This window comes from Danio aesculapii, chromosome 14 (genome assembly GCF_903798145.1).
Source record: "Danio aesculapii chromosome 14, fDanAes4.1, whole genome shotgun sequence".
Taxonomy (NCBI): domain Eukaryota; kingdom Metazoa; phylum Chordata; class Actinopteri; order Cypriniformes; family Danionidae; genus Danio; species Danio aesculapii.
The window spans coordinates 37,659,435-37,681,733 of record NC_079448.1 but is presented as its reverse complement, the minus strand read 5'-3'; the positions used below and the strand labels follow the sequence as shown (position 1 = coordinate 37,681,733).

Here is a 22,299-nt window from a genome sequence, read left to right as displayed (position 1 = left end):
AACAGCATCCCAATCATCAAAAGTACTGCAGAAGACCTATCGGAACCCGCATGGAACCAATATTCAAGCAAAAATCAGTCAAGTTTGGTGAAGTAAAAGTCATGGTTTGGGGTTACATTCAGTATGGGGGCGTGCGAGAGATCTGCAGAGTGGATGGGCAACATCAACAGTCTGAGGTATCAAGACATTTGTGCTGCCTACTACATTACAAACCACAGGAGAGGTTTCAGCAGAATAGCGTTCCTTCTCGTACTTCAGCCTCCACATCAAAGTTCCTGAATGCAAAGAAGGTCAAGGTGTTCCTGGATTGGCCAGCCCAGTCACCAGACATGAACATTATTGAGCATGTCTGGAGTAAGATAAAGGAGGAGGCATTGAAGATAAATCCAAAGAATCTTGATGACCTCTGGGAGTCCTGCAAGAACGCTTTCTTTGCCATTCCAGATGACTTTATTAGTAAGTTAGTTATTAGTGAATCATTGCAGAGATGTATGGCTGCAGTTCTCCAGGCTCATGAGAGTCATACAAAATATTAATTATTTCTCCACTCCACTATGACTTTATATTCTATACTGTACATCATTTCTGTTAAGTGGCAAGACTTTTGTCAAAGCAAAGTCAGACCTTACTGTCCTAATTAAATAATAAAAAATCAAGGCATGATCATATTTTATTCAGGCAAAATAAGTGTAATCTAGAGGCCTTTGCCTTTCATGTTAGCCACTTCTGATACCAAATGATCAACTAGAAGTCCAGTTATGATTTGTTGTTCCTAAAATTTGGATAGACAAGACTTTTGTCAGGTAGTGTACAGTATGTGCAGTGGCCATGTACAATTCAAGATGATTAAAGCTGATTAAAAAAACTAAAATAAAGATCTTTATGACCCTAAATGTTCGACTGTTAGTTACTTTTTTGGAATAACCTTTAGCACAACTTCTCTAATGTGGTTAATTAAGATTTTTTTACTGTCATCCACTAACTGGGAGGGTGATTATTCAGCCTTTTAAGGAGCTTAATAAGATGAGCTATTAGATGAATCTCATCATGTCCTGTTTTTGAACCGTTCTGGAGTTAAAAGGACTCCAGAGAACCAGTGCTTGTTTACTGAGTCTGCCATATTTTCTAAAAGCTATCCATGGCTCTTTTCATGCTTCTGTCCTATTTGAGCTTCTGTAGAGAGAATGTACGCAAGTAAACCTGGTAATGGTGAAATAACTTTAAATTATTGATAAGCCATATGCCTAAAGTGTCACTTGGAATGAGACAAACTCTTCGGCTTTGTGGTCTTCAGAGGTAGAGCAGAATTGGCTGGAAAAAAACTTTGATAGTGTGTGTTGTATGCAGGAGCTAATCCGTAACAGTCATCAAACATTTAATTTCTTTATCCTTATAAAAAAAGTCCCACCACTAGGGTATGTTCACACAGCCTGATCTCACGAGAAAACGTAAGTATTTTACGCTTTGACAGTTTAGTGGCTAATTCAAGTTCAGTTGTACGAAATTGTACGATTTTAAAAAGGAGGCGTGGCACCTAACCCCACCCCTAAACCCAACCGTCATTGGCGGATGAGCAAATCGTACTAAATTGTACGAATTAGATCGTACGAATTCGTACAAAAAGTTACGAATTGCCGTGAGATTGTGTTGGTTCACAGTTTGCTGTGTCCAGGGCTTAATCCAGCAGAGAGCAGTGATGCATCTGGTCATATCAGTGGCACATGAACACACCAATCGTATGATAAATGACTGAAACGAGGAATTACTGCCTGCGCCTACACTGTAAAAAATAAAGTTGACTCAGTTTAAGATTGTAAGGCAACTTGCTGCAGAGCTTTTTGAGTAGACACAACTTAAATCGAGTCATGTCAACTTTTAAGTTTATTTTACAGTGTGCTTGATGGGACGTGTCTTTTTTAAACAAGCAGTGTTTACATGCCATTTTTACAGTACTTCTCACTCGCCACAATGGGATTCGCTTGTGCAAATACGTCTGATAATCTGATAATCCATATTGTTTGCAAATATTTAGAAAATGTGACAAAGTGACTGCCAAATTTTATGCGTTTCTTCTTGACTTGCGTCATTTGTTTGGTTTGGCACTCGAGTTTTTATTGCACACTGATTCGTTGCTGAACAGCCAATCAGAGCATGTTCTTTCACTACCAGTCTACATGCTGAATGGGATAAATGAGCCCAGTGATAGGGTTGACCTGTGGAACACACCAAACTAGCCTGACAGATGACACCCAACAGCAGATCGTGGGGCTGGTCTGTCCCAGCCTTTTGTGTGCTTCATTTAAAGAAGTGTGAATACTATGATCCAAACCTTATTGGTCAGCAATACACCGACTTACAGAGACCTATGAACAGATGGGCCTCTCTTGTGGTTCAGCCGAAAACCCAAACAACCCTTGGCTAAAAAGAGTAAATAGTACACTGTAAAAAAAAAAAAGTATAAAATTTACATTATTGCTGGAAATTTTGGTTGCCAGTAATACTGTAGCATTTACAAGTGCACTGTAAATTAATAATTACAATTGTGCTGTAAAACTACTGCAAAATTGTAATTGTTTACAGTGGAGTTGTACATTTTACAGTATTACTGGCAACCAAAATTGTCAATTTTACTGTACATTTTACAGGCATTTTTGACAGTGTGAGTATAATTTAATTATATTATAAAAAATCTCTTTGTCCAGACCAAACGAACCAAGAAAACTAAAGTTTGAACATATACTAAGTCAAATTTTTCCATATTTTGAGTCACAGGCTTTTTACAGAGGCGATTGTGGGAATTGTGGGAATTGTGGGACCCTGGGTCTTTTCTGAGGCCTCCTCCCAGTGGGACATGCCTGGAACACCTCCCTAGCTAGGCATCCAGGAGGCGTCCGAAACAGATGCCTGAGCCACCTCAGCTGACCTCTCTCGTTGTGGAGGAGCAGCGGCTCTACTCCAAGCTCCTCCCAGGTGACAGAGCTCCTCACCCTATCCATATGTGTCACCCTGCCACCCTGTGAAGGAAACTAATTGTGGCTGCTTTTATCCGAGATCTTGTCCTTTCGGTTGTGACCCATCGCTTATAGCCATAGGTGAGAGTAGGAACATAGATTGACCGGTAAATCCAGAGCTTTGCCTTTCGGCTCAGCTGCTCCTTTACTACAACGGATCGTCACATTGACTACACGGACCGTTCTATTGACTTGAATAGAACTTTGGTGCTGCTGAAGTGGACATTTATAGTTCAGTGTTTTTTTCATAGCTAATGTTGTGAAAAAAATGGCCTTTAAAACCATGTATTGTACAATTTTGATTGCTATAAAGGTAACAGTTAATTGTATTTAGTTTGTTTCTTTCCATTATTTTAAATAACACTTTATGAAAACCCCAAAAGGCCAATATCTTTAGATTGACTGGTGCATGAAAAAGCATTTTTTGCCTGCAGTGTCTCACCTTACCAGTATTATAAACAGAAAATGGCATAAACAGTTGAAATATAAAGCATAATTACAGTGAAATTCACTGAAAACAACATTCAGTATAATCACTAAGCAAAAACAATCAATTATTTTAGTTTTTTAACAACACTTTCATGTCTCTTTCTCTCATTCGGCACTAATGTGAGTGGGGTTTGTTATTGTTTGTTACTTGGGGTTTTTGCTTCCTTTGTAATAAAGGAAGTAGCACATTTCCAATTATCACAAAACGTGGACATGATTACGGCATACAGTATATCGTTTTCTTTTATAAGCAGGAAAAATGTTTTCTTTTACCAACTTGTATTGGATAACAATTGCAACTTAATGATTTTCTCAAACACCCACAGGTGTTTTCCTCAACACACATTCATCAGAAAGCTTTCAGCCCTCGGGTCTTTTGTTCAGTGTATTGGCATACTGGAAATCAAAGCTAAATGTGTCAGAAAATCAGGCTCCAGTGTCCATTTAGACAGCAAGCTTGTCTTTTTTTAGTGAGGTGCGTGACGACCTGTGTTGTTTTTATTGAATGTGGTTTTAAGCATTAGACAGAGGGTAAACAATTACTCTAGAAAGCCAAACGGTGGTGTTGGCACATGGAGAATAGGAAAAGGGTTCTTGTCCAGATCGAATGATTAGTACCAGGCTTTGGCTTTGGCCACTGAAACCAGCCTTTATTGAACCCTGCAGGAGCAATGAGGCCACGCAGGCAGCAGTAACACAACCTCAATACTGATGTTTTTTTTTTCGTTATTTAAAAAAAAGCTCAGGCCACTGTGTTCAGGCCAAGTTGCATCAAAAGACTGTATTTTAGAGGCCATTAGAGGGCCATGAGAGACATAAGAGGTGAATTTACTAGAGTTAAAGCACTTTAGCATGAGATACTTTGATGCTAAAACCCACAATCCTGTTTAACCAGGTGTGGGTTTATATAAATTCATTACAAAGACATTTTTAATTGCATTATGAACAATAAACAATATGCTTTGATAAATTTAACTGTAAAGGTCTGCAGCTTGTAATTCATTGGGCTTTATTTTAGTGATCTAGGCACAAAGTCTAAAGCGCATGGCGCAAAAGCATTTAGGGCATGTCCGAATCCACTTTTGCTATTTTAAGGGCAGAAAAATATGTGCTACGCCCCGGTGCATGGTCTAACAGGGTTGTGCTTATTCTCTTAATGAGTTCAGGGTGTGTTTTGAGCATAACGTGCATTAAACCAATCAAAGTCTCATCTCCCATTCCCTTTAAAAGTCAGTCGCATTGCACCATGGCACATTTGCTATTTACATGGTGGACGTTGTAAGTGGAAAAACTGAACGCTTTACTAGCGAGAAAATGGTTAAACAGACCATCTGCATGAGGATAAAGAACGAGCCTTCTACATTCGACTTCCTCTTTACTTTTACTCTATACTTTACTCCTTTACTTTAGTGGATAAGGAAACGGTGTTGTATTGACTCCACTGAAGATATCCATTAGCCTACATATTTCATTTAGTTTAAGCACAAAGATTTGTTTCAAAACTATTTCTAAATTCAGTTCTAATTTCCAGCAAACGAATAAATGAACAATAATAAAGAAGTGTGGTCAAAAAGTTAGTTATTACTAACTAAATAATAAATTATACAAATGCAAATTGTCATGAATAAACTAAAAAAAAAAACACCTGACATGAAGGCATGGAGGCAGTGGTTTTTATATTTATGTACAAAATAATAATTTTTGGAACATTTTAATCCTTTTTTTCATATGTAAAGGTATTTGTGTTGTTGTTCTACATCCTGTGTGTATTAAGCAATATCTAAGCGTTTGGACCTGCATAGGTGCATAACTAATGCGCTCTGCGCTGCACTTTAGACCAGTTTTTAGCTGGTCAATTGCGCAGTCTATTTCAATTCCTCAAATAGCAACACTACAACAATGCATCTTAACACACCTCCTTTTTAGACCGGAACACCTATGAGTTCACAAAGTGGCACAAATGGATTTGCTATTTAAGCAACGTGGCGCAAAACGTAAAAATTAGAGTTGCGCTGGTCTGAAAATAGCAACTAATCGCGCCAAACACGTCTTGCACCTTATTGCGCCAGGTGTATGATATTCCCCATAGTGTTTTCTGTTCATTTACACTTCTGCATAGCATCTTGATCTTCGATTTGACAGCTTTTGATGTTGAAAACTCTGCTGCTTAATGTAAGTTTAAAGTTAATTTATTTAAAATTTTAATAGTTCAGCTTGGTCATATAAATGAATAAGCTAACAATTATAAGCTGACAGAATTTTTTATATTTTTTTATGGATTTATTTCTTAGATTGTATTTAAAAATGACTATTACAGATTTACCATGCCATTACTGTAAAGATTGCCTTTAGTAGATCAAAAATGACAGTAAAAATAGTAATATTGTATAATATAAGAAGTGTTTAATAATAAGAAGTTTATTTTTATACTATTTATTTTCATTTTAAGTCTTGGTAGTTTGCATGTTTTGACATGTTGTTGTTTTTTCATTTCATAAATTCATAATGTAAATTGCCAGTGTAAACTAAAAGAAAACTAGAAATTAAATATACTATTTAAAGAACATTTTGTGTGTGTGTGTGTGTGTGTGTGTGTGTGTGTGTGTGTGTGTGTGTGTTTTAATGTTAGTTTTCTGTTTGAATTTTGTGCGCGCAGACTAAAATGAATTTATATTTTTTGTGATGATTGTGTATAAATAAAAAAAACTCTAGAGACACCTGGGGCCTCATGTATCAATGCTGCGTACTCACAAAACTTTGTGTACGCCAGATCTCACGCTCACATTTGGATTTACCAACGATGAAATTAACATGAGAGTATGCGTTGGTCCGTGCCAACTTCATGTCTGGCGTACATGTATTTCTTGTGTGTGTTTGTTTTATTTCCATTGGTGACTCCTATAGGCAAATATGTTAAATTGCACACTACAAAGTATCGCACCAACAAAGTATCCTGGCAACTGCTTCTTTTCAAAAGGGACTGGCAAACGTCTTTGAGCCGTGCAATGCCAGCTGTATGGGACAGGATCATCCATATGTCTTGCAGGTATTTAAGGTTTCATACCATGCAGTTGACCAGCCAAACATTAAAGCGCAATTTGCAGCAATCGCCAGTTTTTTCAGTGTAATCGGAGCAATCGACTGCATGCACATTGCTATAAAGGTGCCATCTGTAGACGGATTTGCATAGGTGAATCGGAAACATTTCCATTCAATAACTGTGCAAATAATAATGTGATGCTCAAAAGTGATTGGGCAGTTGAAATGCAGGGGTGATGCTAACAAAGTGTTCCTCTAATACATCTGTGTCTCCCACAGACACGGATACTACTAGTACTAGTAAAGTGTCGCCCACAATTGAGGCAACTCTCTCCTCAAAGGGTATTAGTTCAGCATCCCCTGTTCCCCCGCCTGTTCGGTCCATTCTTTAACGGTGCGCCGCTGTTCTCCTCATTACCTGCACCTTTACATCGGACAATTTCTTTTTTTAATTCACTCACAGTGCTATGTTCAGACCCCACTGCGTCAGATAGACTCTCCCACTCTATTTCTTTTCTTTAGTTATTAATTCCGGAGGACAAACTTGCAAATAACAGTTTTTCTCCGGTCTACCTCCGATAGGAGCACCTCCAATTTACATACTGTGAAGTTTCTCTTCTTGCTTGCTTGCTTTTGCATTGCTTTTTCATTTTGTTTTGCCAAAGTGGAGTCATTACCATATTTATAATGGGGACGAGGCAGGGATGCATTTTGCGCTCGTGCACGTGCGCTCAGTTTCATGTTAATTCGGATATACAAAGAGAATATGCGTGGGATTCTGCGTACGCAGTGTTTCATACATCAGATTTTTTTCACATTTACAACTTCGTCCGTACGCAATTTTTTAGTATGAATTCAATGCAAGTCTTATCTAGTTTTTTACATAAAACACATGCTTGCATGTGCGTGTCTGTTTCCATCTTATTTTTGTTTTTTTCACTCTGCAGATTGCAGTCAGATTGGGAACATAACTCAAGTTCGATTCAAGTATCTTTACATCATACCATAATTTCTTTAGTGAAGCTGGTGTTAAAACAGAGACTTTATGGACCGTTAAAATAAATGATGCCATTATTTCAGCAGGTGCTCCTCTTTCTTAGACCGGTTCTCCTTGTGTGCCACTATATGAATTTACTGTATAGGTACTTTTGTATGGAGATGAGTGTTTTGGAAAGTTAACCAATGTAATTTTGCTTTTTTTCGAGGGTAATTTAGTATAAATTTGATTTCTTGTGATTCCCCCCAAAAAAAGATCAGTCCGTCAGTTGCAGAGCGGCAATTTGGGACACCTGAGCAATCCCAGAATCCAATAAGTTTTTGTATGTCATGATAAAAGATAGCTTTAGCTCTCGTGTTCTCTGCGGGATCTGGGTGATTGAGTTAATGCATTTAGCTGTGCTTTGGGTCGTAGCTTATTCACTTCATTAAATGCTTGAGTGGATGGATTTCTAGGTCACAGCTATTGTAGCTTATGAAAAGCCTAATGCGTTAGCATATTAGCTTGAGATCAAATAAAGATAAATATAATTTTACCATCTTACATGTCCATAGCCTTTGAATCTTATTCATTCTTCACTTTCTCTAAAGCATTTAATCTCCCTCCAGTTCTCCTTTTCCCTCCTCTACATTTCCCAAATTTACTCGCTGCCTTTATTTGAATCTCTGTGTTTAATAGGGTGGCTGTAAATTGCCTCATTGCCATAGATTTAAAAACAATGATAAAACCTGTGGCTTCTCTTTGTCCTCATCCCCCATTTTGTTTCCCATCTGTATTTTCTGCCTTTGTTTGAATGCCTGTTTAATAGTGTGTCTTTAAGAGCCTCATTGCCATAGTTCCCCATGGAAGCGCTCAAAGCATTAGACCTGCTCGTAGCCCTTAGCTTTCCCTTGCCTCACAGTGAATGCTAGTGGACAGTTACCTATTTGCTATATAGTGTCAGAGCAGTGTTAAGCTTAGGTCATCATCTCTATATAGTCGTTCAGGCACATGAGTGGTGCTGGTGGTCAACCGGAGGGATGGGATGCTGGATTTCTGCTTTCTGGCAGTGATGATGACACACAGTTAGCATCAGGTGCACATGATCAGATGCTGCTGGCATTCTCAGACAAAGGACAGAATAAAGTCTCAGTTCAAGTGATACTTTTCCTTAAGACCTTCTTGATTAAATTTGAATTTTTTTTTTTATTTATTAATATTATATTGGATATACATGCACTGCTGTCAATAGTAAGGGTTTTATGTTCACTAAGGACGTTTGATCAGAATACATTAAGAAAAGTAAGTAAAAGGCACGGTGGTGCAGTGGGTAGCAATGTCACCTCAAAGCAATAAGGTTGCTGGTTCGAGCCTCGGCTGGGCTTCCTCTGGGTGCTCTGGTTTTCCCCATAAGTAAAAAGACATTCGCTATAGCAGTGTAAGCTAAATTGTCCATATTGTATGTGTGTGAATGAGAGTGTATGGGTGTTTCCCAGTGATGTGTTTCAGCTGGAAGGGCATCCGCTGCGTAAAACATATGCTGGATAAGTTGGCGATTCATTCCACTGTGGCGACCACTGATAAATAAAGGGACTAAGCCGAAAAAAAAAAATGAATGAATGCTGTGAAAATTAAAAACATTTCTCATTTAACTTAAAACTAAATATATAAATATTTTTAAAAACAGCTGATATAAATCACATAAAATGTATTAAATTGAACAAAATGTTAAATGAACACATATAAATATGATATAGATATGCAAATGAAACAATTATACACAGTAAAACCCAACAGTCAACTTTATCAAATGAAATGAGTGTAGTTAACTCAAAATTTATTGAAAAGTAAATTCTACTCCGCCAATTGGTGAAGTTTTTTTTTTTCTCGCCACTGTCGCCACTGGCTTGCATGGTTCGGGATCTGTAGAGCTGCGCATATATGGATTTGCTCTTCAGTGTTTGAACTCTCAGTAGTGATTATTAAACCACACTGAGCTGAGCTAAACTTAACTTAACTTAAACTTTGAAAAATGAACTGTACTGTTTCAGTTTACTATGACCTTTTATGTGAAGCTGCTTTGACACAATCTACATTGTAAAAGCGCAATACAAATAAAGGTGAATTGAATTCTCATTTGTAGATTGAATACTCGTTTGTAGATTAGCTTATTAACTCAAATGGTTTGTAGCAATCGTTTTCCTCAAACGGTTTGAGTTGCCTTAACTTATTGGGTTTTACAGTACTCAGTTGGTTTGAGTTCTCTTCATTTATTGGGTTTTACTGTGCTCAAATTGCTTAGTTTACTCAAATGGATTAAGTTCACAGTACTCATTACGATTATTTTTTTAACTTAAATGGTTTGTAGCAATTGGTTTCCTCAAACCATTTAAGTTACCTTAACTTAATGAATTTTGCAGTATATTTACAGTATGATAGTTCAATAGTTCTATATGATAGTTCAAAAGAACATTAATTTGAAATCTGTTGTAATGTCTTGACTTTTACTTTGACCAATTTTACAAATAAAAACCAAATAAAAGTTTTTTTCAGCTGGAGTCAAAATTATTAGCCCTTCTGTGAAATTTGAAATCAAATTTGAAGTGCTGTTTAACGTAGAAAAGATTTTCACACATTTTTAAATCATTCATTTTTAATTACTAATTTCCTTTTTCTTTGACATATTATTTCCCTACACTGTAAACAATTATATGATCAATTAGTCATAACAGCATATGTTTCTAGGTCATTGTAACTTATTAAACTAAATGAATCATGATCTAACTTAATTTTATAAGTTACCCAAGCTGTTTTAAGGGAGTTTAACATAAGTTCAATAAGTTCAAATGACTCATGAGGTTAATTTGATTCAGCTTAAAAATTTAAGGCCACAGAGATTTTTTATTGTACAAGGTAATAGTATTCAGATGATGCTGCAATTTAAAAGGGAAACTAGTTAATTTAGGTTAACTAGGAAAGTTAGGTAAATTAGTGAAGTCATGTTTATGGCACAACAGTGGTTATTATAAAATATTTCTTATGGGTGCTAATAATATTGACCTTAATAAATATAAAATAAATTTAGATATAAATATAAATAAACTTATTCAGCATATGTTTTACACAGCGGATGCCCTTTCAGCTGCAACCCAGTACTGGGAAACATCCATACACACACTCACACACACACACACACACATACTACAGCCAATTTAGTATTTTCAATTCACCTATAGCGCATGTCTTTGGACTGTGGGGGAAACTAGAGCACCTGGAGGAAACTCACGCGAACACGGGGAGAACATGTAAACTCCACATAGAAATGTCAACTGACCCAGTCATGACTCGAACCAGCGACCTTCTTGCTGCGAGGCGAGTGTTAACCACTGAGCCACCGTGTTGCCCAGGGCTAATAATATTCAACTGCAAGTTTAGAAATTCAACTGTAAGTCATTCAGACATAAGTGACCACATTTGCCAATCTAACAATGTAAGTACATTAAAACAATGCTGTTGTTGACTTTTGCAGGTATGATTATGTGGAGGTGGAGGAGCCTGTTGGAGGGATGGTGTTGGGTCGTTGGTGTGGATCAGAGATGGTTCCTGGACCCCAGGTGTCCAAGGGAAACCAAATCCTGGTTCGCTTCGTCTCTGATGAATACTTTCCCTCAGACCCAGGGTTCAGCATCCGCTATTCTTTGCTTCAACAGGTAATCAATGGCTCATTCATCATATGCTATTTTATATAATGCTTGTTTTGTTAATCCCTAATGACCCACAAATTATTTCTCCATCTGATGAACTGAAATACATAATTGGAGATAATCAGAGCTTACACTTAGTGCTTGTCCCCTTTGGGCTCTGTTTATACTTGGTATTAAGATGTGGTTTTGTTAATCCCATCACAAGTAGACGACACTAAATACATGTATAGATGAAGTCTGAAATATTTTAAACTTGTCCACTTTCAATTACTTCCTGAAGTAGCTGAAAATATTTTTGATCACATTGTTTTTGCAGTGTACATGCTCATGTGGTTAAATCAGAGCTGGTCCTATAGAATTCCTAGGGCCCTGAGCAAAACTTTTAAAGGTGCTGTTAAGGGCTTTGAAATGTGCATTTTTTTTTAATGTGGGACTTTATTTGAACTGAAACATGAAAACAGGGTGGGACATAGAGTAGCTCCCTCCCCTTTGTAAAACACAGCTGATATCATTAAGTTTATCAAAGCTCTGACAGTGAGAGTGGTTGAGTTCAAGAGCATATAGCAATAACATATTGAAGGGGGCGGGGCATGTCAGATACTATAGAGCATTTGATTGGTCAGAAGATTTGATGAGAAACTAAAGTATGAGGGGACATCAAAAAAATCTGTGATCTCTTAAGGTGGAAATGACAAACCGCACACTTTGGATGTTTATAACTAAATGTGAATTTTATCACTGTTAAGGAGCACACTAGTTTGTAGATATCCTTAAGACTAACTTACTGGGCCATATCATACACCCGGCGCAATAAGGTGCAAGACTTGTTTGCCCCAATTTGTTGCTATTTTCAGACCAGCGCAACCCTAATTTTCCCATTTTGCGCCAAGTTGTTTAAATAGCAAATCCATTTGCAGCACTTTGTGGACTCATGGGTGTGTCGGTCCAGAATGGAGGTGTGTTAAGGCGCATTGTTGGAGCATTGCTATTTTGAGGAACTGAAATAGACTGCGCAATAGCTGAAAGCTGGTCTAAAGTGCAGCACAGAGCGCATTAGTTGTGCGACTTAACCGCTTACACATTGCTTATTACGCACAAAATGTAGAGCAATAAACAAATATATTTATAAATGAAAAAGGATTAAAATATTACAAAAAATATTATTTTCTACATAAATATAAAAACCACTGCTTTCATGCCTTCTTCGTCTGGGGGGCTTTTTTCAGTTTATTCATGACAATTTGCTTTGTACAATATTATTATTAATATTATTATTATTAGTAGTAGTGGTAGTATTTATTATATGCATATTTATATTTGTTTTATTAAAAACAAGCTTAGATTTTTTTAGATTAGGTTTTGGACCATATGGGGCATAGGACTGTTTGGAACAAACAAAATTAAATATGTAGGTTAATAGATGACAAAGAGAAAGAGAAAGTAAAGAGGCCAAATTGAGGAGGCTCCCCCTTTATCTCTGCACTGCAGATGGTCTGTTTAACTGTTTTCTCACTAGTGAAGCGTTCCTGTAAGTAAAGCTGCCTTAATGCTTTTGCGCCATGCGCTTTAGACTTTGCGCCTAGATCATTAAAATAGAGACCACTTATACTTGCGTTTTAAAAAACTTTATTATGATTTGCTGGGTCCCCTACATTAATAACAACTCCAGAATGAGCCCCAATTCTTTAATCTGTTTTTTAGAGCAGTTTTCAGGTCAACAACAACAAATTCTCATTTATCATGTTAAAATGAACTGACTGTCACTTTAAAACTGAATACACAGATCTATACTCTTAAAATAGGATTTGTTTTATTACTGTTCAGTACTATTTTATCATCTTTGAGAACATGTTTGAGACCCCCTTAAATTCCACAATGTGGAGAAAACACAGATGAAATCACAGAATCTAGTTATGAATTTAATTAAATTGAACTTAATTTGTTGTATTTTATAGGATTAAATCAGAACAGTTATTGTTATGTTCGCATGGAAATGCACAGCATTTTCTTTAATACACACCAAAATAAAAATATAGTTTAGGTCGATTTAATTTTATAAAAATGAAATAATTACATATAGGATTAAAGTCTTAATAAATCATCAATTTGTATGAGTTTCTTGATTTCAATTACCTGGACAGGTTTTTTGATTGCTAAAATATCTTTCATTAGTTAAATGAAGTCTAGAAAACAAAAAACTAAATCAAGAAAAAAAAAAATTATTTGGGAAAAAACTAAACAGAAATCAGGTCCCTAATAAACTTAAAAAAATTAGAGATAATTCAATTCAAGTTTATTCACATTAACCCTTTTTTTCCAAAATTTTCATTGCAGAGCAGATTTAAAACGGGTACAAATAAAATATTCTCAAAGGGTCTCTTTCAGTTCAACTGTACCTCCGAATTGTTCTCAAACCGTGAGGAGACCCATGATTTTGTAGTTTACAAAGTAAAATGCAAAGAAACAAACAGTAATTTAATGCCCTTCTACATATATGATAGGTCAAATTTCATATAATATATACACATAACCACAATTTGTTATAACATTATAAAGATAATCATGTTAATATAAACACTATAAATGAGGAGGACTTCTCTCCTCCTTTATCCCCGGGTCTGAATGCAGACACAGTGGATAGCAGTTCAGCAGGTCTCTTGCCTTAGCTATTTCAACCATTAACCCTGCCAGTAATTTGGATGATTTTAAACAGGGGCAGCAGATCGGTTATGTGTCTGAATGGTAACATACTCAACTGATAAAATACAAAGTCTGCCATTCTCCAATTCTCGTACAGCTCTCAAGAAAAAAATGCTGCACACAAAAAGCTTTGCTATATCGACCCTGACAGCATCGATGTCCAGAAAACCATGCAACAAACCCCATGGATCATGGAAACAAACACATACAACCCTTCATGAACGGCTAAATACTACAGTCTCACAGCTTGACAGGTCTGTCTTTGGAAAGCATGTGCAGTCATGAATAATTAAGAAGCAGAGTCTTCTAATAGGATAAGAAACTCAGCTATGAATAATAATGAGAAACCAACGTGTCATCACTCCACTAGCAGATTCGCACTACGTCACCCATTTTGATCCCGCCCCAATAATGATTTTAAACCCTGTAGGTGAAATTTAACTGACAAAAGCTTAAAATCATCCATGTTTATCCACACACAAATCTGTTAAAATCAAAAAAAATTTATTCATTTTTAAAAAAGTACTCTGGTTTTTTGAACCATTAAGAATAAATACATCCATTTTGTTACATTCTTTTATATCCATTCTTACTGTATATTTTATTAATGCATCTGTTGGCGTAATCACCATCCCTTCCTCTGAAATGACCTGGCAACCTGAAATGGCACCTACTAAGTTGGAAATTTCAAGTTATAATCATATTCCTACCTCAGAGACCTTCTCCTCAATGTTTCACTTCATGTGGTGGTGAAAACCACAGCGGGCCGGGCTACGGTGTTTTCCACCTTGGCCATGGTTCAGTTTCCTCCCTTTAATTTACACCCTGACAGGCGTCACACGGCACATTTGAAAAGGATTATTCCCCTGAAATGATTTAATAGACATGCTTGGCTTTGATGTGTGATGCCTGTCAAAGTTTTATGACTCCACTTTCCCTCACATTTGTTTACTGAGCCTTCAGAGCGTGTCTGAACGCTTTGCTACGTTGATCCAATATGGCTCTCATTGTTTTCCGTGAACAAAGGTGTGCTTTATCTCCTTCTGGTAGATAATGGCTGCGTCTATTCTGCTGAAGTGTCATTATTTTACCGTTGATTGTGGGGAGAGGGAGAGAGAGGCCACCAAAATTAGACAGGACAAATGTGGCTGCGGATGAGTGCAAGGCAAAGAAAAACACATATGGCACTTCCATATGCCATTTACTTCTGATCTCATGCTGCTTTTCTGTTAAAAGTGCTGATGCTGATCTGTGAATCTTTTTTTAAAACTGACCTGCATTTTCGCTGATTTGAGAGCAAGAACGGTGGTGTAACTGACTGTGCAACCACAGAACCTGCCAACAAACAAACACAGACAGCACATAGCAGTGTTTTGTTGGCAAGTTATAGAAATTTAGTAATGGATTTTTTAAATGCAGCCACAGTAATGTACACTAATGTTCAAAAGTATTGTGATCAGTTCATTTTTAGTGTGTTTAAAACTGTAAGTGTGTGTATCTGGACGCTCTTTATGAATAAATCTTTGACTCATGAATTTATGAATTATTATTTATTCAGATTCATTCAAGAATCAAACTGTATTGGGCTTCATAAATGTTTTGATTAGAATTATTAAATCAGAAAGATCAGAAAATGTAAAGCTAAATTTAGGTCAAGCATTATTAACTTGTTTGTTGTACTGTTGTTTGCACTTCATGGTACATAAGGCTAGGACTGCAACTAAGAATTATTTGATATTTGATTAGTTAGGAGATCAATAATTCATTCATTCATTCATTTTCCTTCAGCTTAGTCTTTTATTTATCAGGGGTCACCCCAGTGGAATGAACCGCCATCTATTCCAGCATATGTTTTACGCAGTGGTCCACTAGTTATTACTTGTGCACTAGTTGGACCGTAATCGTAAGTTTTTTGTTAGTACTGACTAATCTTATGTATATCCACAAATAAAATATTGTAAAGCTTCTTATCTAAAATATTAATTTAAAAGAGAGATTTGTGAGGGGGGGGTACTTATGTATGCTGAGACTATGTATATATATATATATATATATATATATATATATATATATATATATATATATATATATATATATATATATATATATATATATATATATATATATATATATATATATATACATACACACATTATATAATTATTTAATTTTTCTAGGGATATTATATAGTTTTATTGATATTAAGGAGCTTGAGAAGAAATCCTACAGATATTTAATAATTTCAATAATAGTGTCAGTCTGATAGCATTCTAATAGGCTTTACACAGGCGAATTCTTATTTTAATTACATTTTATTTATTATTTAATGTTTAAGCTTGAATCTGGTTAAAACAACAACTGTGATACTATGGCAGATGATAAATACAGCACAACCTATTGGCATTATCAGAGTTCTCTAGCAGTAAAAAGCTAATTTCTTCCGGCTTTTTCTATGGTGTAAATGGATGAAATGTCTTATTTATTTCCTAAATCCAATCCTAATGGTGTTTTAATGATTGATAAACAAATGTTGTTTTGCCAAGGGAGATATTTTAAGCAACGACACAAAAAAAATGTAATGAAAAACAAATACTTTGTTACGTTTTTGGTTTTGACATATAAAATAAACTATGCTTTTCTATAGAATGAGGTGCAAATGAGTACAATGTCTGCTCTTTATACCAGGTGGTGTGTTTTTCTTTGAGCAGAGGAGGTGGTGTGTTATGGCTGCTTTCTGAACACAGATCTCACATCAGAGAAGGTGTGGCTGAATCCAGCTCTATTTATAGTGTTTGTGGAGGAGGATGTTGAGCTGGAACCTACAATTCCAGCACAGCCTCCTCCAGCCCTGACTCACAGCGCACACTGTTTGTTTTCTTGCTCACTAGAGCATTTGATTCCAGGAGGCTTGTGGACTAGAGCATGTATATGTCAAAAGCATTCGAAATATTGTCATAAAATGTCAGGGAGTGTGGGGCAGAACGCCTTTAACACACCGAAATGAAGTCATTTGCACTTTAATGAAACTTTGCTTGACAGTTCTACTAATATTGTGGTTGTAAATCTCATGATAAATTGCAGTTGTGTTATTATTATGATTTTTAAGGGGGGTGTTTTTGACGCACATAGTATGTCTAATGAAAAGTGCACATGTTTGAACCTCCTTCGCAAAGAAACTCCCTTTCTAGCACTTTAATGCTCAACTGAGCTTATTTTTTAATCTCCTCTGCTGTTCAAGTCAGCTCCTCTCTGGCAGCATTCACCACCTACTGTCAAAATGATTTATTTATTTATAGACAGCAGTAGTGGGTTAATGACGATTTACTGGAATCTAGTAGGAAATTTCATTGGATTTGCTACCAAACATGCTGTTTATATAAATATGCTGTTTATAAAATACTTGCATCTCTTTTTTAAACAGAGAAAAATGTAATATGTGTGGCCACTTATAAAACCTTACCAGAGTGCATTGTAAAAAAAATTATTTATATATATATATATATATATATATATATATATATATATATATATATATATATATACATACATACATATATGTGTTTTACAGTGTACACTTTATATAGGTTTAGCGTAAAAAAAACAAGAAAACATGTTAAATGAGAATCTGAAATATTTATGGTACACTTTTTAAAAATAAAGGTGATGAAGTGTTCAAAAATGTTTTATTTTGAATATTTTTTTTAAATAAGGGATAAATATATTTTTATGAAGTGATGGGATGGTTTGAAAAAAAAAATGCATTGAGTGTGTTAACTAACGACATTAGAAGTTAAGAAAAGCAATCCAAGTTGTTTTTTCTTGGTGGGGCAGTTAAAGGGTTAATATAAAAATATTTCAGAAAATATTTTAATCGGTTTTAGTTTTCTAAAGTCTCTTGCTTTGTATTTAAAGAAAACTGCCCAAATCTGAAAATTCTGTCACATTTACTCACTCTTTAATTGCCCTAAACCAAATACGGAAGTAACTGAAACTGCAATTCATCAAAATTCCACTAGGCCTGGCTCCAAAAATAGAGCACATTTCTATTATGCCCAATGTTAAAATGACCAACTTTACAGGAGAATAAAAGCTGAATTTACAGCCTGGTACAAAGAACGATTTTGGTGTATAGCTAATATTACCCTTCATGACAACTTAGGGGGGTAATTTTTTTTATAACTCATCAATTTCGTTTATATTTAGTTATATTAAGTCTGCATAATTAAGGGCTTGGCCACTTGAGTGACAGCTTGGTCTCACTGGTTGCCATCACGTCACCTCAGCTGATTCCGGCTGATAAGTTGATAAATTCGGTATTACATTGTATTTTTGTTTTATGTGGCTTTACACAGTGAATTCCCTTTTGGAATTATTTCTTACAATTTTCAGTTAATATAGCATGCTGAGTGGACTTAGTTGTGCTCACAAACCATTCAAGTGGCTTTCATTTCTCATGTAAGTAAAATTCTTATACACTTATATACTATATCATATCTATAAATGTATTTGTTTTATTTAAGATCATTTATAATTTTCTTTAGAACTTGAAAACACTCCAGAATCTGACAGATTGATTAGCTGTAGGCTATAGAACAGTCGCCTTTTTTGGTTACCCCTGGTCAGCACGATGACAATTGAACAAAATGGTTACAGTTGGCCATGCCCACTTGCAGCTTCATTTGCGCTCTTCAGGAAACCTGTGGGTGACAGTACAGATACCATGTCCATATTTTTTACAGTCAATGTCCTAAACTTGTTTACGTTTGTTCCTTCTGTTCAACACAAAAGAAGATGTGGAAAACTGTTGGAAAACAGTTGCCATTGACTTCTAAAATATTAGTTTATTCTACTATTGAAGTCAGTTGTTACCAGTTTCTAACATTCATCAGAATATAGTTAGTGTTTAACAGAAAAAAAGAAACTCCTAAAGGTTTGGAATCACCTGAGGGTAAATAGTGAGTAACTTTTTTTATTTTTGGGTGAACTATCCCTTTAAGCTATAGCACAAAGCATAAATGAGTCTGTTTGTTTGCACAGAAACATATAGCTGCCTACTTTTATATTTTAGAAAGGCAGTCATATTTGATATTCCCTGACATTAGAACATTTTGAAATCCTTCAGGAAAAGATATTGCTTTTGCCATGTTTTATCCATCTGTATTGTGCAGATGGCTTATTGGTTTGCTTAGGGATTGATGTGTAATCAGCGATTTTAGTGTCATGAAAGGAGCAGAGCATTTTTCATAAATTATAAACCTGGATGAAATATCTTACAATAAAACCAAACTACACAAACAGATGAAGTGGATAAAGTCAGACGACTGCAGAGATCAGCGTTTCCAGTTTATGTGGCATGGAGCCATACATTTATGGATGTTGCATCATCGTGGAAGCAATCATTTTCTTGTCTTATCACAAATCCAGAACACTTCTCATAGAACGCTTAATGTTTTCCGAATCTGTGTTTACAGCTCAGTTTTTTGATTGCCACTCATTGGAGCTAAACCAAATCATGAGCTTGTGGTTTAAGACTTTACGTTTATCCTTGCTTATGATGTTGTTTAGGGAAAAGAGAGGCCTGGTCGGCTGGCAGTTAGCAACAGGCTGCCATGTTGGAAATCTGTTTCTCTGTGGTCAACCTCAGCTTCTGGAAACCCAGGATCATGGGGGCAGCCCTGCACTTTCTGTTTAAACAAGCAATCACTTCCCTTCACCACTTACCCAGAGAGAAGGAGGGGAAATAAGCCCCAGCTGCTATTCTCAGGAAGAGATTTTGGGAACTGGTAAGGGTTTTGAGGGAAGAGGTCATTAAAACAGCACCTAGCTCTGGATTGAAGAAAAGTTTTTTGTGATTCTCACGAGAGTCAGAGGAACCGGTCTGCTGCTTTTAGCTCCCAGCTGGATTTCATAGATGTTTTCCCGCTCGAATCAACCTGAACGATGCCTTTTGCATGCGCTTACTGACTTCCACTGGCTTTAAACTGACCATAGGAGTCCAGAACAGAGGAAAGAAATGTGTCGGAGGGCTTATTTACAGTGTTAAAGCAAAACTTCACTGACTTACTTTTTAAAAAAAAAAACATTCTCATTTCTTGGAAAACTATCCACTTAAGATGCAGTTTTGTAGACCCAATCATAAGTGGAAAATGCTTGTTCAAACTACTTATTTAAAACAACACAATTCTTAAGTTTTTTGAGGGGACAACTTAACTTTTATTTTCAATCCACTTATATTTGTAGAAATTACTTAATTTAACTTAAGTTAACTTAATAGATTTGTGTTGGGACAACATGAAGGAATTTTGTGGAACCCAGTATTTTTTACAGTCGAGGTGTGAATGTGATTCACTTTTGAGCACTTCTAGCTGCATTCAGAAACATTAAACTACTGAATTGCTTTCATTGATAGTTTTCAGTCACGTGACCTGTGTTTTGGCAAAAAATCAATGGGTCGTAATGGCAACTACACTAGGATCTCCATAAAAGCGCAACACAAACCAGTCATATTTCCATCTGTTCAAGCTATTTATTGTATCACTAATCAACAGAACGAAACAGATATGGGGCCCCATCACATACCCGACGCAATAAGGCGCAAGACGTGTTTAATTCGACGTGTTGCTATTTTCAGACCAGCCCAACCCTAATTTTCCCATTTTTCCGGCATGTTTTCTAAATAGTAAATCAATTTGCGCTACTTTGTGGAATCATGGGGGTTCCGGTCTAGAAAAGAAGTGTGCTAAGGTGCATTGCTATTTTGAGAAACTATAATAGACCATGCAATAGACCAGCTGAAAGCAGGTCTAAAGTCCAGCGTAGTTAGTTGTGCGCCTTGCTTACACAGTGCTTAATACATACAGGATGTACAGCAACACAGAAATATCTTTACAAATGGAAAAGAGTTAAAGGATTAAAATATTACAAAAATTATTACTTTCTACTTAAATATAAAAACCACTGCCTCCATGCCTTCATCTCGGAGGGCTTTTTTTCAGTTTATTCACGACAACTTGCTTTTGTATAATGTTATTATTATTAGTAGTAGTAGTAGTATTTATTAAATGCATATTTACATTTGTTTTATTAAAAGCAAGCTTAGATTTGTCCACTTGTCAGGTTTTGGACAATATGAGGCATAGCTTGTGTGTTTGGATATGACTCAGTTTTTTTGGCCACACTTTGTTATTATTGTTCATTTTTTATATTTGCCGGAAATTAGAACTGAATTTAGAAATAGTTTTGAAACAAATCTTTGCGCTTAACAAGCAAAATTAATTATGTAGGCTAATGGATGTCTTCAGTGGAGTGTACAACACTGTTTCCTTATCCACGAAAGACAGAAAGTTAAAGTAAAGGCAGAATGGAGGAGGCTCCTCCTTTATCCTCGTGCTGCAGATGGTCTGTGTAACTATTTTCTCGCTAATGAAGCATTCAGTTTTTCCACTTACAAAGTCCTCCATGTAAATAGCAAATGCGCCATGATGCGATGCAACTGGCTCTTAAAGGGAATGGGAGATGAGAGGCTGATTGGTTTATTCTCAAATCACACCCATAACTCATTAAGAGAATAAGCACAACCCTGTTAGACCATGCATCGGGGCGTAGAGCATATTTTTCTTTCAAACCTGCACATTACAATAGAAACTGTATAAAATGCATAGAAATATACTGACAGTTACCATAGATTGTCATGGGTCAACCATTGATAATATATTCGGCACAAATCCGTAAATTTCTCCTTTCTGCGTAGAGAAACAGCCCAGGCATGTCTCCTCGTTAGTTAGTAAAGCTATATCTTATTGCACAACAATTATCTGATTTTTGGCTAAAAAAAGAGAAATCACTCAGCCCCTGACTTGGCGATCAGCGGGACACAGTCGTTTTTTGCCCACCAAGGCGTTCTCCTAATGGTGTGACATCATGTGAAATCTATCAATTGTGTAGAATAGATGTATGTGGACAAAATCAGTCAAACAGCTACAAAACTGCCTTCTCTCTATAGTGACTTCATTCATCAACATTACTCCACATCAAGTGCACTGAACAGATTTAAACTTTGATGTCTAAGATCATGAGGTGAAAATATGCAATAAACACGATGTTCACTTCCCAGTCCTGATTGTAATGCGACCCCCCCCCCCCCCCCCCCCCCCAGCGTTTGAAGTAGTTTCTGGCCATCAGAGCAAGAACTTAAACTGCTCTCTGTATGGTTTCCCATTGTCAGCTTTCATTTTTAAAGAAATCGACAGTTGCCAAGAGAGCTCAAACACGCTTTAAGTTAACTATCCCTAATTACTACACTCTCAGAAAGGCACAAAAGCTGTCACTGGGGGGAGGTTCCTTATCAAAAGGTACATTTTAATACCTAAAAAGTACAAAT

At 36.2% G+C, this 22,299-nt stretch overlaps 1 protein-coding gene across 1 annotated transcript in view; it reads left to right on the top strand.

Annotated features, from left to right (window-relative positions):
- The window catches only part of pdgfc (platelet derived growth factor c), a 98,344-nt gene that overhangs the window by 60,884 nt on the left and 15,161 nt on the right, over positions 1-22,299 (top strand). Inside the window, exon 3 of the mRNA XM_056472762.1 lies at positions 11,045-11,225. Within this exon, the coding sequence (XP_056328737.1) occupies positions 11,045-11,225 (181 nt within the window). The remainder of the gene's footprint in view (positions 1-11,044; positions 11,226-22,299) is intronic.